The following is a 15,692-nucleotide window of genomic DNA, read 5'->3' as shown; positions in this document are numbered from 1 at the left end:
GTGGGTAACTACCCCTAACACTGTATTTCACAAACCTCCACCAAAGTACTTCCCATTATCAACTGGGAGACACAATTAGCTCTTAGCAAATGCATTTACCAAATGACAATAGTAAGAACAGCTGGTCCCCCATAAATCTGGGGTATATTCTCCCACAAATACATAAAGCATCTATAGAAAGAGTGGGTTCAAATTTAAAGTACTGTGGTAGTGAGGCAAACGTGCAGGATACACACGTGGCAAACACAACTCAAAACCCCTGTATTACAGGTACTGGAAATCCTTTCTCTCTTCATAGACTATTCACAGCTCCCCAGCGGTGCAGAACCTCTGCTGGATAGGCTACTCAGCTGTGCTCCCAGTATCTGCTCTTACTCTTAGCTTGATTCTCCAAGTGCCAATGCTAGCTTTCTCTTGAATCTATAGCTCTCTTCTATGCTGTCACGAAGCCTGTTCCTCAAGACTGCTTTCATTCCGTGACTATGTTTCTATATCCATGTCTGTCTGGACTGTGTGTGTCTCTGCTCCCTCAGTGGTACAATTTCTCTTCACCAAGGAAGAAAAGGGATTCCATGGCCAGGAATAGAAAGATACTAATCTGTCCCATGTGTTCTTCACACCTGTGCCTTACTACCCTTGTACCTGAAGTCCAAGCTCACTCTTCCCAAGTGCAAAGGAAGAATGTACCTCTGCTCTAGAGAAATACTGTGTACCAACTGATCTTGTTATACCACAAGAACTGGACTTGTGATTTCATTGATATAGGGAACATCCAGATGAGGAAGCTCCCTCTCCCAATGCTGTTTGATACCTTCTCTTTAACTTATGGTCTTAATGAGCTTTCTAGAGCACTAAGAAGTTAAGTGATTTAACCAGGGTCACACAACCAGTATGTGTCCAGGATGGGACTTGAACTTAAGATCTTCAGGGCTCCAAGGTCAACCTTCTATCTGTCTACCATGCTGCTTCCTACCTTAGGTAAATACCTGGGTAACTGAAGTCTATCTGACTGATATTAACAGGAAACACATCCATGGGCCATCAGTGACAATATTAGAAAACCCTAACTCCTTAAGCTTAGAATGTTGAAGTGGTCACATGACCCTGTGGGGCACCCAGTCACAAAGTATGAATGAAAGTGGGAAGAAGGATCCTGAAAGGGTGCTGTATTTTCAGTTTAATATTGGCATAACTGATGCTCTAGGAATTCTCTTCAACAAAAGAATAAAGTTGTATCTGTACAGACATGATGCAGGCTGACCTGGGTGGCCGTCCTATTTCTCAACCTGACCCTTGCTCCTATCGTCCCTATAATTTGCAACTGGGGGAGAATCAGAAGCTTATTTCATAGAGCAAAGTACTAGTCTAAGCACAGCTTCTTTTTCTGAAGTTAGGCTAGCAGTTTAGTACCTTCTTTAAATTTCAAAAGCTTCTGAGAATCTAACTTAAAGAAGGAATAAATTGAAAAGGCTGTAAACAAAGCAAGTAATGAAGCAGAACAAAGCTGTCAAAAGAGAGAGATGACAACAAGGCGAGTACAGTAGTACCCCATTCTCTCAGAGGCCAGAATTCCAGCAATCTCCAAGTGCTGGAAGGCAGCCCTGAACCCAAAGCAAGAGAAAGAGAGAGACCTCTCGGCATCTGGAGTAGAGCTTACAGTGTCTCAGCACTCACACCAAGTCTCTTCCTCTGGAGGAGCTTATTAACAGCTTCCCTGACTCTCAGGTAACCTAAAATTGCTTACAGGATTAGTTATCTGGCTTTCCAGGCCATAGAAAAATTAGAAATAAAAACCCATAAGAGTAGAGAGAAGAAAATGAGAGGCTCTGTTAGAGGCAAACACAAAGACAAAAATAGAATAGTGGCCAGCTGACTTCAAAAGAAACCAAAAAAGCTATCTAGTACACTAGAGCATATTCATAAAATTATGTTCAGTATGCTGTTTTAAGTAGGGAAAAAAGTATGTGGGCATTTAAGAAAACTCTCCACATTCAAGCTTCAGTTACCTGAATAATTAAAATGAAACACCTCATTCCCTAAGATGCTGCTGACAATAAGGCACTTCAATCATTTAAATGCTGTAGGAATTGCTGAGCTTTATTCATTTGACTTATTTGTTGAGTGATTACTATATGAAATTCAGTGAAAGAACATGAAACTCGAAGCAAAAAAAAAAGTCTTGAGTCCCAATCACAGTTCCTAACAGACACTTGTTGGCTGCAGGATTAGTCTCTTTCTCATATGTAAAAGGGGCTAATGACGCCTACAGTACTTGCTTCATAGGGTTTCTGTAATAATGAGTTAGGATTATATATGCATAATATAAATGCCATATAAATATCAGTTCTTACAGGAATAGCAATCTTCAACCAATCAACAAGCATTTATTAGGCACACATAGGGAGATGTGCTAAAACAGAAGTAGAAGAATCCCCATTCTGAAAGAGCTTACATTCTGTACAAGACACATACAAAATAGTCACAAGGCAAATGGAAGGGAAGGCACTTGCAGCTGGGTTGACCAGGAAAGCCCTACTGCAGAACGTGAGCCTTGAGCTGAGTCTTGAAAGACACCAGGGATTCCAGGAAGCAGAGGCTAGGAGAGATGGCATTTCATTGCATCGGGGAGAGACAGTTCCAAAGGCACTAAAATGGGAGATGACGCTCATATGTGAGCAATAATAGCAAGTAGACCAATGTGGCTGGACCAAAGAGAAGGAGGAAAGGAGGAATATGTAAGAATGGAGATGTAGGAAGGCATCATATTGTGGAGAGTATTAAATGAGAGAATATATTATATTTGATCCTAAAGGTAATAGAGAACCATTGGAGTTTACTGGGGGTATATGAGCACTTTAGGGAAATTACTTTAGCAGTCACATGGAAGATGGATTAGAATGGTGAAGAGTTGAAGAAGAGAGACTAATTAGGAGGTCTTACAGGTTCACTAACTACCAGACTTTCCCCTTACCCTATACATAGGTAAGACTAGTTTTGAGTTTTTTGGCAACAAATCTCTCTGGGACTCAATTAGACTCAATGACTGCCTGCACTCTAGCTTCTTAGCCATACTGACTTGGCTTCCCGGTTTCCTAAGGGCATAAAACATCCCAACCATGTGAAGTCAAAGACCTTCTGAATTAGTGGAGGATATCTCCAAACGTCATCCCATTCTGACTTCTGGACTTGATGCATTTTCCTGTGTTTTTCAGTATGGAGATAAGGGGAGGTCCCCCTAATTCAGATAAGTACTGCAGAATCCTTGTAGAATATCCTTTCTTTTCTACGGCTGAATGAAAAATCCCCTTTTGTTAACTGAATGACCTATGGATGTCTCATTTTGTTCCAACACTGAACCTAAACAAACAGGGGACCTGCCTGAGTCAAAGCATCCCTGACAAAGAATATTCCAACAGTCCAAATAAGAAGTGATGGCAGTCTGTATTAAGGTGGTGGTTATGTGAACAGCAAGAGATGTGTGACAAATGTTGTAAGGATTAAAATGATAAGAGATGTCAACTGAATGCATATGCAATATGCATCTTTTCGTTGAATAATACTGACCACTTCCTACAACCACAAGAAGAGAGGGGGGAAGAAGATAAGTATTTCAATTTGATTCAGCAACCATGTGACGGCGTTGTCATAGGTGGTAGGACAGAAAAATATTCCCTGTCTACAAGTAGCTGAAATTCTTTTTAAAAAATATGTAATAGGGCAACTAGATGGTGCAATGGATAAAGCACCGGCCCTGGATTCAGGAGGACCTGAGTTCAAATCTGACCTCAGACACTTGACACTTACTAGCTGTTAGACCCTGAGCAAATCACTTAACCCTCATTGCTCCCACAAAATAAAATTAAATTAAATTAAAATGTAATGACTATAGGGGCAACTAGAAGGCACAATGGATAAAGCACCGGCCCTGGATTCAGGAGGACCTGAGTTCGAATCCAGTCTCAGACACTTGACACTTACTAGCTGTGTGACCCAGGGCAAGTCACTTCACCCTCACTGCCCCACAAAAAATAAAATAAAATAAATTTTAAAAGTAAGAACTATTAGCCATGAGAACCCACAAAAATTTTAATTAACCTGAGAAACTACATATAAACTGAAAAGCATTAGGGGAGCGTGAAGGAAAACAGATAGAAAAAGTACCCAAAACTTTATGTACTACAAAAATATGGATACAGAAACAGTTTGACATTCTTCACCTTGCTATTCATAACTGTATCTTCTACCCCAACTCACATTTGCTTACTCTCCATCTCTACTGACCTCTATCTATGCCCCACTTCATAGATGCTCTTCCCTTCCACTATGGTACATGGAACTCCTGCACCATAATTAAGAAACTTTCCTTCACTTTAGAATTCTCCCTCTCATACTTCTATGTTCTGGTCTTTAGTCTAACTTTGCCCCTCTTTAATGACATTGCATCCCAGATCTTCTTTTCCAGTACTGTCTGAGAAAATAACTGTTAATAATGAATTCCTTGGGGTCCCAGAGACCCAGTTTTAGTTGCTTTCTCCCCCTCGCCAGCAATATCACTATTGTCTGTATCCCAAAGAGATCAAAGGAAAAGGACCCATATGTACAAAGATATTTATAACAGCTCTTTTTGTGGTGGGAAAGAATTGGAAATTGAGGAGATGCCCATCACCTGGGGAATGGTTGAAGGAGTTAAATCATATGAGTGTTATGGAATGCTACTGTGCTATAAGAAATGATGAGAGGAATTGTTTCAGATAAACCTGGGAAGACCTGTATGATCTGATGCAAAGTGACATGAGCAGGACCAGAGAATACTGTAACAACAATATTGTATAGATTCTATGGGTAAGCCAAGCCAACATAATATGATGATCCAAGACAATTCCAAAGGACTCGTGATTAAAAATACTTTCTATATCAAGAGAGCAAACTGATGAACTCTTGAGTACAGATTGAAGCCTATTTTTTTCACTTTATTTTTCCTAATTTTTTGGAGGACAGGGGAGACATGGTTAATGTGAAAATGTTTTGCATGACTTCACATGTATAACTGTTATCATATTGCTTAACTTTTTAGTGGGTGAGGGGCTGGAGGGAGAGAATTTGGAACTCTAAAATTTCAGATGAAAACTAAACATAAATAATGATGGGCAGTGAACAATGAAAGACATTACATATCTCCTTATTAGCAAAGAGATGAAGGACTATAGGTATGGGATGAAGTTTTACTACTTAATCGCTGTTTCTGTTAACCATATATTTTCTTACACTGGTAATCTGTCACTTCGATGCAAAGAAAGGTGGATGGACGTAAGTTAGAGGACCATACTGAAAAACATGGTCCAGGAGTAAAGAATGAGATGCTAAAGACTTGAAGACTATATAGAAGTTTCACTACCATAGCTCATGAATGTATTTTTTTGAGAAAAGAACTGGAAAGCACTGCACATAGTGAATATGAGTAACACTGCAAAAAATTAAATTAATTATATTTTAACAGACAGGAATTATCTCATTTTTGATGCACAGGCTCTCTCTGATGTATGGAATGTTTGTAATGCACACAGGTATGTGTATGTATGTATGTATGTTTGTTTGCATGTATGTGTATCTTAAGTTCTTCAAAAAGCACCGCTAATCCCACCTTCTACTGGAGGGCTTTCTCAGTCCCTCAAGCTGCTTGTGCCTTCCCCTGTGAGACTAACTTCCATCCATTCTAAATTATTTTGTTTGTATCTAGTTATTTACAGGTTGTCTCCTCCGTTAAAATGTAAGCTCCTTGAGAGCAGGAACTATTTTTGCCTTTCCTTATATAAACCCAGTGTTTAGCAAAGTGCCTGACCCCTAATAAGTACTTAAATAATTATTGACTCATTGCTGTGGGAGACATTCTCAAATCAGCTTTCTTTGTATAGTCAAACCAATAACTTGTTAAGAGAAAAAAAAATTTTAATTCAAATCTAGGAGAAAAAAATACAGTATACAATGAAGTAACTCCAATCTAATCTATTTAAATAAGTTATTAATGACAAAAAATGGGACGAGAATGGATGAAAGGTCACGAACATGGTTTGTAATTCTTTCACACAGAAATTTCCAATAAAGAATAAGCTGAGAGAGCCTAAAAACCTCCTCAGTCTACTAAGACTTCACTTACTAGGTAAGTATAATGATACAGTAGTCACTGGTACCAGTTGTAAATATAATAAGCTCATCTGCAAAATCTTAAAGAAAGATTTTGAATACTACTGCTTCATAAAACAAGAGAAAAAAATCTAGTTTAAGAAAAGCTTGAAAAGAAATTCTTGTAAAGCAAAATCATCCTGAGGGCTTTTAATGATAAAACTGGAAGTACAACAAACAAAAGATGGAAAATTTGCAGAGATTTTTCTAAAACTTCTCTTCACTATTGAAGGTAGTGGGTGCACCACAGTTGGACTCACAGTCCCAGGTGTGCTTATACAAGAAGTAGAAATAGCATTAAAGAGGACAAAATTAGGAGAAGTAGCTAGACTAAATCAAGTATGTACAAGACTTCCCTGCCAAAGGCAATGCAATTTTGAGTATAGTGAGGAATCAATTTCTACAGTATTTGCAGGAAGATACCAAAGATGTAGAAAAAAAATCTCAGATGTTAATATATGAATAAAAACACAATTAGAAACTACTGAGCCATATGCCTACTTTCCCATACTTTTATGAGAATAATCTATGCATACACTGAAGAACATTACATACATTAGAAGAGCACGACTAGGCTGTCACAAGCGCCAATACACAACAAACTATCTCTTTATATCTAATGCATCTGTAGTATAATCCCACCATTTTTATAGTTTGTTGACTGAAAAACTATTTGATTTGGTAAAGCAAAATGCTACTGTCATAAAGGCTCTCCTTTAACATCATGCATATGTCAAAACTAAACATGTCTTTACATTTACAGCATTTACAACAAAGCTCAAAAATTTATAGATTTAGAAATGTAAAGGACCTTATAAGCCTCATTTTACCAATGAGGAAAATGAGACACAGAAGGGTAATATGACTTGCCCACGTTCACACAACTAGTTTAAGACTTCATTTGAGCTCAAGTCTTTCTGATTTCAAGTCCAGTGCCCCATCACTATGCTATTTTTCAACCTGATATCGTGCGATATGAATCAGATAAAGTGTTTGCTATTGTTATAAAGGAGATCCATCACACAGTCCAGATTAAGGAGAGATTCTTTATAGATGATGAGGTCTTTCATGTATAGAATCTATTTCTATTTGTGGATGAAATTATATACTGATTGCATTATGCTCTGCGACACTGCAGAGCTTCCTAAATGAGATCCATAATGACTCAAAAGTCTTTGGTCTAAGACAAAGAATGCTGTTCAGATTATGATACAGAGGTAGATATACATCTGATATAGCTTGTTTATCAAGATATATAAGTTATAGGGCAGCTAGATGGCGCAGTGGTTAAAGCACCGGCCCTGGATTCAGGAGTACCTGAGTTCAAATCCAGCCTCAGACACTTGACACTTACTAGCTGTGTGACCCTGGGCAAGTCACTTAACCCCCATTGCCTGCAAAAACAAACAAACAAACAAACAAACAAACAAACAAAAAGATATATAAGTTGAAAAGATACTACAAATGAACACTCAAATGGTACCAGAAATGAAGAAGTGAACAGGCTGGAATGCCTTCGGGAAACTACAAAAGTTCTCTTATGGACCCCAAGTTTCTATGTGAAACAAAAGGCTTTTAAAAATTCTAATTGTTGTTGTTTTGAACTTATTAAATACCAACATTTTCATGTATAAAGAGCAGAAAAGAAGACTGGGAAGCAAATATTCCTGAACACTAATAAACTGTAACATCCCTACATCTGTTAGAGCTAAAGTGCTATTTTTTTCTTCTTTACATCTTCACGAGTTATCTCTCCAGGTCAATAATTTCTAAAAGCACTGAATGTTCTGTTTGATGTATATGGTGAGAATTATTTTCAGTTTTTTCTGAATTTGCCAAGAATCAGTCAAAAAACAGTAATAATAATAATCATGGCGTCCAACTTTATAATGACTCTTGTTTACACATCCTATTGAAGAAAAAAAAATCTTCAATACCCCAATACATCAAAATGGACAAACTACTAAAAAAATGTTCTCAATCTAATAAGCTTTGAAAATTACAAATATAACTTCTATCTAAGGTTTAAGACTTTATAATGGCTTAAACTATTATGAAATACAAGCAAAAACTTATACTATCAATGAGAGAAAACATATTATAATCTGCTTACAAATGCTATGATTGATTTACTTCCTGGAATTTGAGTACTTAACTAGTCTCTTTTTTTGACTGGCTACAATGTCAATGTAGATTTGTTTGGGGGATTTGATAAAACATATTTTTAATGAACTTTTTTCTCTGCAAGTGTGTTTTATATAACAGCTGCATCCTTAAAGTATTATATCCAAAGTGTCGAACTGCAGTTCATAGACTTTTGTAGTCTATACTCCTAATTTTAAAACTGAGGAAGCTAAGGCAGAGAGGTCTGTCTGTCCAAAGTGTCACAATGACTCTCAGATGTGGTCTTTACACTATAGCACATGGTAATCTCAGATGAATTATGGGGATTCAATTATTTCAAGGAATGCTGCATTAAATTTTTTTTGTTAAGTAAGGGACACTTGTGTCATGAGAATAATCACAATTTATCTGGTTTTATTCTTTTTTTCCTCCCTTTTGTACCAGTGCCTTCTAATGAGGTATATATGCTAATTGCTTTTTAGACTCTCAGTTGCCCAACATACATACCTGGATGAGGAATAATCATTCTACGATCTCTATCCCATGGAGGTGACAGAGATCCAGTGTCAGAAGGTGCTTTTTGGGGATCAGAAAATTCTCCTTTCTCACTGACATTCTGATATTCCAGAGGATGCCCTGGTCCTCTTGAACCTATATAGAGAAAGAAATGAAATAATATTTTATGCAAACACAAAGAATTAGTTCCACTGAATTTAAAAAGTGGACTTCATTGGGAGGGCATACCAAATAAATAAATTTCGAGTTCTTAGTACAACTAGAAAAAAATTTACAAGGTACAGAAACTTGTGTCTATAAATTAATTTTTAGGGTGCTGTTTTGTGCTATTATTTTTTAAAGACACCCAAACAAACTAACCAGAACAATTTATACAACAACAATGTAAAGAAAAATAACTCTGAAAGAGTTAACTATAATTAATGTAATTACCACCCCCCATTCTAGAGTACCAAGGATGTGCTAGAAGTCAGCTCAGGCCAAGAGAGCCAATTGTTCAATTTTCAATGTGAATATTTACATCTCAAAAATTGCAAGCACTACAAATCAGGGCTTGATTTTTTGTTTAGTTGACTGTCTAAGTCTTTAAAAAGTGATGAGGACAAGGTTTAATAATACAGATTACTCTTAAAAGCTTAACATGCATACATTTCCCAGAGAACTATTTTGAACATTTACCAGCATATTACTGTATGTCAGGAGTAGTCCTGACAGAGAGGGAGTTAATGTACTCAAGATGCAGATTAAGACATCTATTTTTTGACTAAGACCAATGTGGGACTTTATTGTGCTTGTCTATGTGTATCTATTCCAAGGGTTTTGCTTTCGTTTTCAATTGATAGGGATGGAAGTGAGGTCAGGGAGAAGGACAAGGAGTTAGAGATAGATTAAAAAAAAAAAGAGAGAGAACAGAAGGGAAATCACAAGGAATTCCAGACAAGTAGGACAGTTTTACATGTTGAATATATTATAAACTTAGAAAGAAAAGTAAGCTCTTCATAGCAGAGACTAAGTTCACATATACTCCCTCCCTCTGTTCTATTATGATTATGGAAATAATAATTTTATTTTTTGTTTGTGTAAAAATTAAAAACACAAATTAGTACTGTATTTTATCAAAGCCTTTTATGAATCTCTATATATAAATCATTTAAATATAAATCACATAAATAATTTTAATTGTTTTAAAAAAGGTTTTATTCATAGCTTTTCCAATATTGAACCAATCTGCTATATTTTCCTGATATAAATCCAACTCAGTCATAATATATAATTTAAAAAATGTTTTATAATCTCTTCACTAAAATATAATTCAATATTTTTACTGTAATATTCACTGGAGACTAGCCTGTAGTTTTTTCCTAGTTTAGATATCAGGATCATATATGTCTTAAAGAAGGAATCTGATAGCATCTTTTCTTTCCCTCATTTTGTAAACTATATCTAATATTGTAATTAATGGTCTTTGGATGGTTCATAGAATTTATCTGTAAATCCATCTGACCTTTAGGATTTTTTCCTTTAGGATTGTTCAATTGTTTTTTTTTTAACCCCCATTTCTTCTCTTAATATGGGTATTTTAAATTTTTGTAACTCTTCATCTATATAATTTATTTTACAAGGTTTATTGGTAATTGGGCAAAATAATTTCTAATAATTTCCTTTATTTTGTCTTCAATTGTGCGTTCTCTTTCTTTTTCTTATTTCAATAGCTACTGACCTATCATTGTGTTAACAGTTAAAAGAACAAAACAGAACAGCTCCAAGTTTTATTTATGATCTTCTGGGGGTATTTTCGTTTTGTATTTTATCTCCTCCTTGACTTTCAGATTTTCCTTTTTTATGATATGTTGATTTTTAAATTTTTTTGCATGTCTCATTCATCAATTTGTTCCAGTTCTCTTTTGTTGGTGGATTTAACAATATAAAATCTCTCCTGAGGGCTTCTCTGATTGCATCCCGTAAGTTTTGATATGTTGTCTTATTGTTGTAATTATCTTTATGAAAGTATCTTTAATGATATTATTTCTTTATGATTTGTTCTTTTCCCTATTATCCTTTAGGATTAAATGATTTAGTTTATCCCTAGTTTGGAATTAACTAGCTAAACCTTTATAAAGTTAAAACTAAAAGGCTGAAAATTTTATGTTTAAATATTTAGCTCCTTATGTATAAGAAAAGATTATAAATACACACAAGCAAATTTCTGAAGCAATCAAGTATTACATGACTAATATATGCCAGGAGGTAAGTGAATTCTATTCTTATTAAAATGCATGTCCCAAATCCTTACCTTCATCAAAACAAACAAATAAACAAAAAAGAACGAAAATAAAATAGATAATAAGAGAAAGCAAAATGAAGGGAAGATACTTCACCAGCTCTTTAGATGGAAACTAAGAATAGAAATGTTGTGTTTAGAAGCATTTTTAAAGGTAAATTGAGAAGAACCAAAAAAGGATAGGCTTCAGTTCTTTTCAACCTTACCTATAATTTTTTGTGGTTATTATAACACCTAATAATAAAAACGCATACAAGTAATCTTTAGAATTTGGATCATAAGAGTTATTAAGGAGGAGAGAAATCAAAGGTAATTATTGATTTTTTCATTCTAAATATTCAGCACATTACAGGCAGTCCACAATTTACTGTCAGTCAACTTCCAGTGATCTGTATTCATGGCATTCAACCAGTTGTGCTCATGTTAATATGTAGAGTACTTAAATTAGATAAAGTAACATATCCCAAAAAGCAGTCCGCCTTCTGATAGGCTACATGTAAAAACAATCCCTGGTCTACCAGTTTCAGCCTAGGAGACTCACAGTCCCTCCCCATCCCTGCATAGACCAAGTACGGTTATTTTGATGCATTTTAAAGGCATGTATGTACTGTGCAATATCAGGATACAAAATAAAGTTATTAGTGTTGATGGCATGGCAATTCAAGAAAGCACATGTTTTCAAGGCACACATACACCAAGAAACCAAAACAAAATTAAAAACAAAAAACAAAAAACCACAACCAACCCTCAGCTTATTTTCTAACACCTATGCTTATCAAAGAGAATCCAAACATACATTCTTGGATCACTTCTTTGATAAAACAATCAAATGGCTCTAAATTATCCCTAAACAATTCTTAAAGATGCCTGTCAAAATCTCTTCAAGGAAAGCCTTTTGACTTCTATGATCCTAATGAAGGTTTATACTTATCTCATTTGTTAACAGTAAAAATAAAGCAATAATGATGAAGAGGGTATGAACTTTATATAATATACTATGATATATTAAAAATGAATTTATGTGATTTGGTACTATGTTTCCCTGCTTAATAATATTCTATAATACTTTATACTACAAAGCATATAGCATTTATTACTGACTAAATTGATAGTTAAAAAATATGGGGGGCAGGTAGGTGGCACAGTGGATAAAGCACTGGGCCCTGGATCCAGGAGGACCCAAGTTCAAATCCAGTCTCAGACACTTGATACTTACTGTGTGACCCTGGGCAAGTCACTTAACCCTCACTGCCCCGCAAAAAAAAAAAAAAAAAGGGCAAAAAAAAGCTAAAATAGTTTTGTGGTTATTCCATAAAACGTTGGAACTCAATCCACTTGATCAGAGTGTAACCTTTTCATATAATCTTGCTTTTATGGGAAAATAAGATGCAACTCATGTCAGTCAGACTTAATGGCCCTTTTCCCAGGAATATAACCCACTGTAAATTATAGGACTGCCTGTACTTTCCAAATATTTATATTACAGTTCATTTTAAAGATAAGTTGGGATGAAGAAAGGAATGGAAAAATCCAGAGAATGAACATGTTTAAGCAATATACCTCTTCCTCCTCCCCCAGGAAGCAAAGGTGAAAGTCTGAGTGGACCCTCCAACAAAGTTGGAGGGGAGAGAAAAGCTCTCATTTCTGGTGAAGGCCGACCCATTGGTGAGGGTCCATATGGGGAATGCTCTGGAATAATTAAAACAACATATTTAAATTCAATTTCAGTAACTACACTGGATACAGGTAGAATCTCATTTTTTATGAGTGCCATTTAAAACATTTATTCCATATAATAAGAATATTTCATGTCCTAGTCTAAGGGCATAGCTTTGCTAATATGGATAGAATTGTTTTGAATGAAAAATCCCACATACAAGAGGTATTCTCAAGTTCCTGTTTATTTAATGATAAATTTATTTAATAGATGTTGTCATTTTATATAAAAGTATTTGAATACCTGTTCCATGGGATATTAGTGATGTTTTAGAGTTTTATTTTTAAAAAATTTAATGACCTTTTTTGGGGGCAGTTGGCCTAGCTCCAACTACTGGAAATTGTAAAGCAGGGCTCAGTTCTATTGAACAAGTTCTATGAAACAAGCTTTGAAAAGCTGTAAGTTGTTTTGGGGGAGATTTCAGGTTTTGTAGAGTAGTGAATTAATTGAAGCACCAGGATCTATTCTGCATTACATGGCTTGGTGAAAGAGCACTGATTCACAGACAGGAAGACCTAAGTTCAAATTCCACCTTTGACACTTCTTGTACAACAAAATGAGCAAGTCATTAAGCCTCTCTTGGGGCTCAGTTTTTTTCATCTGAAAATTGGGGATAATAATACTTGTATGACCCACCTCAAAGGGTTTTTAAGAGTTTATATGTGACAATGTATCTAAAACACTTTGCAAACAAAATCCTACATAAATATTAACTCCTAATATTGTCATTACCAGTTTAGCTGGCAATTCATAAAATAACTTCAGTTAGATTTACCTGATGGTGACTAGCCAAATTTATAAACCCTACTAGTTCAAGGAATTATTTTTTACCAAAAAGAAAAATGGAAAAAACAATACTCTAAAACATCACAAATACCACAGCTTATAAAGCACATCAAATTATATTAGCAATATCTTGTATTATATTCAAATGCAGTTAAAAGCAGAAGGGCAAAGCAGTTACTTACCCTCTTACAGACCACTGCTTTAGAAGCAAAGCATCTTCCCTTTTTTAAAAACACCCTTTCACTACCAAGCTAAGAATTTGTTTGCAAATATGGGACAAACTTAATGTATTCTATCAACAAATACTAAAAAACAATAGTACAATGTATTCTTACTAAATATTATAACAATAAACTTCTATTTTAAAGAAATTTAGATTCTGATATATCTTCAAGCTTGTAAAAATGGGTTTTAGCCTATATTCTTTTCATTTCCTTGGGCATTAATTAATTTAATTCAACAAAAATTATTTGGAAGACATGATTCAAAATAGTTTGAGATTATATAATCTACCACAAGACATAATATACACTGGATAAATAAGAAAGCAATACATAATAAATAATATTATAAAATGAATTCCTAAACTGCCATTATTCCCCAAAATAAAAACATTCCAAAGCAGACTTAATACATAAATAATCATACTGATATGTCTTTTCAATACTTTACTTTCCAGGAGCTTAAGTATAAACTTAGATCCTCTTGTAAAATCCGTTTGAGATTCAGAGAGCAAAGACTATTATTATGGATGGTGAAACTATGCCTAAAGACTCCCATACGGAGGTAATGAAGAGTGCTAAGACTTAGAACTCTGGCTCTTGAATCTATAGCCTTTATTATTCATTATATCATAGTTATGCTAATATTATCCAATTAACTTTATAAAGTAAAATAGCTTATGGTGAAGGAAAATGGCAGTACCTCTGCTAAAGGATCTATTTGGAACATCGAGGGCATAAAAATCTTTTTCTAAAAGGTCACATTTAAATTCAGCTTCAGTTAACCTGCAAAGAAAGAAAAAACATCTCTTAGTTGTCCATTAAACAGAGAACATCCATAATTTCAAGACAAATGCCAACACCCAGTACTTAATATTTCCCTTACACAATCACAGCACTTTAGGGGAGGAACAGCTCTTCAGAAGTGACTTTGTCACCAGATACTGCTCCGATTCCCTGGCTATACTTCCTTCCACTTTCAAGGTGGAGGAAGAGAACCAGGCAGGTTCAGGTCTGCTGCAATTAACATCAGCCATAAGAATGGTCTGATTTTCAAGGTGAAAGAAATCTTATAGTACATCCAAAGCAAGCTCACCTTACAAATGAGAAAAATGAAAGTGATTTGACCTAGACCACAAAGCCAGGAAAAACTAGGACTAGAAACCAACTCTCCCACTGTCTAATCCCATATTCAAATGTTCTTGATTTCTTTAAAGAATGATGGTTTGAATTTAAACACTTCAGGATTCAACAAGGATTTCCACATTATGGTCAAGCTCATTTATATCAGATCTACAATTTGAATTAGCATTTGTAGTTGTTTGAGATGAAAAGCTCTCAAGTACATCACAATGTCCCATTTTTGTGATGCTCATCATTCCTGTTAATACTATATCAAGTTCATAATAAGAATTTTCAACACCTGAAAATAAGTCTTCTACAGAATTAGGATTTTTGTTCTCCAGCGTTTCAATTATTTGATGTAGTGACTTTCTGAAAGCTTCCTCTATTTTCTTGAGGGTTCTCCATTTCCCAAACATTACTTTGAGGGCTTCCGGGAGCTTGTATTGATGTAACCATGGACATATCAGAAATAATATCTTGGAATTGAATATCTTCAAAGTCTTCTGAGAAACTAGTACAATTTAGAATATGTTTCCCTTGATCCTATCCTTTTGTTAAATGACAAGAGCGATCTGATCATATTAGGTGGTCAAGAGAAGCCTGTCCTGTATTCTGAGCATTTATCACTGGCCAAGTTCCATCTCAGATCATTTCTTCTTGAATCTGCCTTATATTATTTGCTGTAAGAACTGAGTGACATCTATTGCCATATAAAAAAATGCTGTAAATCACTACTGATTAG

At 35.2% G+C, this 15,692-nt stretch overlaps 1 protein-coding gene across 13 annotated transcripts in view; it reads right to left on the bottom strand.

The window, feature by feature from the left end:
- Nucleotides 1–15,692, bottom strand: part of MIA2 (MIA SH3 domain ER export factor 2) — a 119,302-nt gene that overhangs the window by 6,880 nt on the left and 96,730 nt on the right. For 10 of the 13 annotated variants that reach the window (XM_043988254.1, XM_043988256.1, XM_043988257.1 and 7 more), the window contains 3 exons: nt 14,529–14,611; nt 12,662–12,790; nt 8,812–8,955 (listed from right to left, as the gene is read on the bottom strand). In XM_043988254.1, the coding sequence (XP_043844189.1) occupies nt 8,812–8,955; nt 12,662–12,790; nt 14,529–14,611 (356 nt within the window). The remainder of the gene's footprint in view (nt 1–8,811; nt 8,956–12,661; nt 12,791–14,528; nt 14,612–15,692) is intronic. The other 3 variants (XM_043988258.1, XM_043988259.1, XM_043988260.1) reach the window with 1 other exon arrangement.

Source organism: Dromiciops gliroides, chromosome 2 (assembly GCF_019393635.1).
Source record: "Dromiciops gliroides isolate mDroGli1 chromosome 2, mDroGli1.pri, whole genome shotgun sequence".
Taxonomy (NCBI): domain Eukaryota; kingdom Metazoa; phylum Chordata; class Mammalia; order Microbiotheria; family Microbiotheriidae; genus Dromiciops; species Dromiciops gliroides.
The sequence above is the reverse complement of the archived record's forward strand: the minus strand, read 5'-3'. Positions and strand labels throughout refer to the sequence as shown.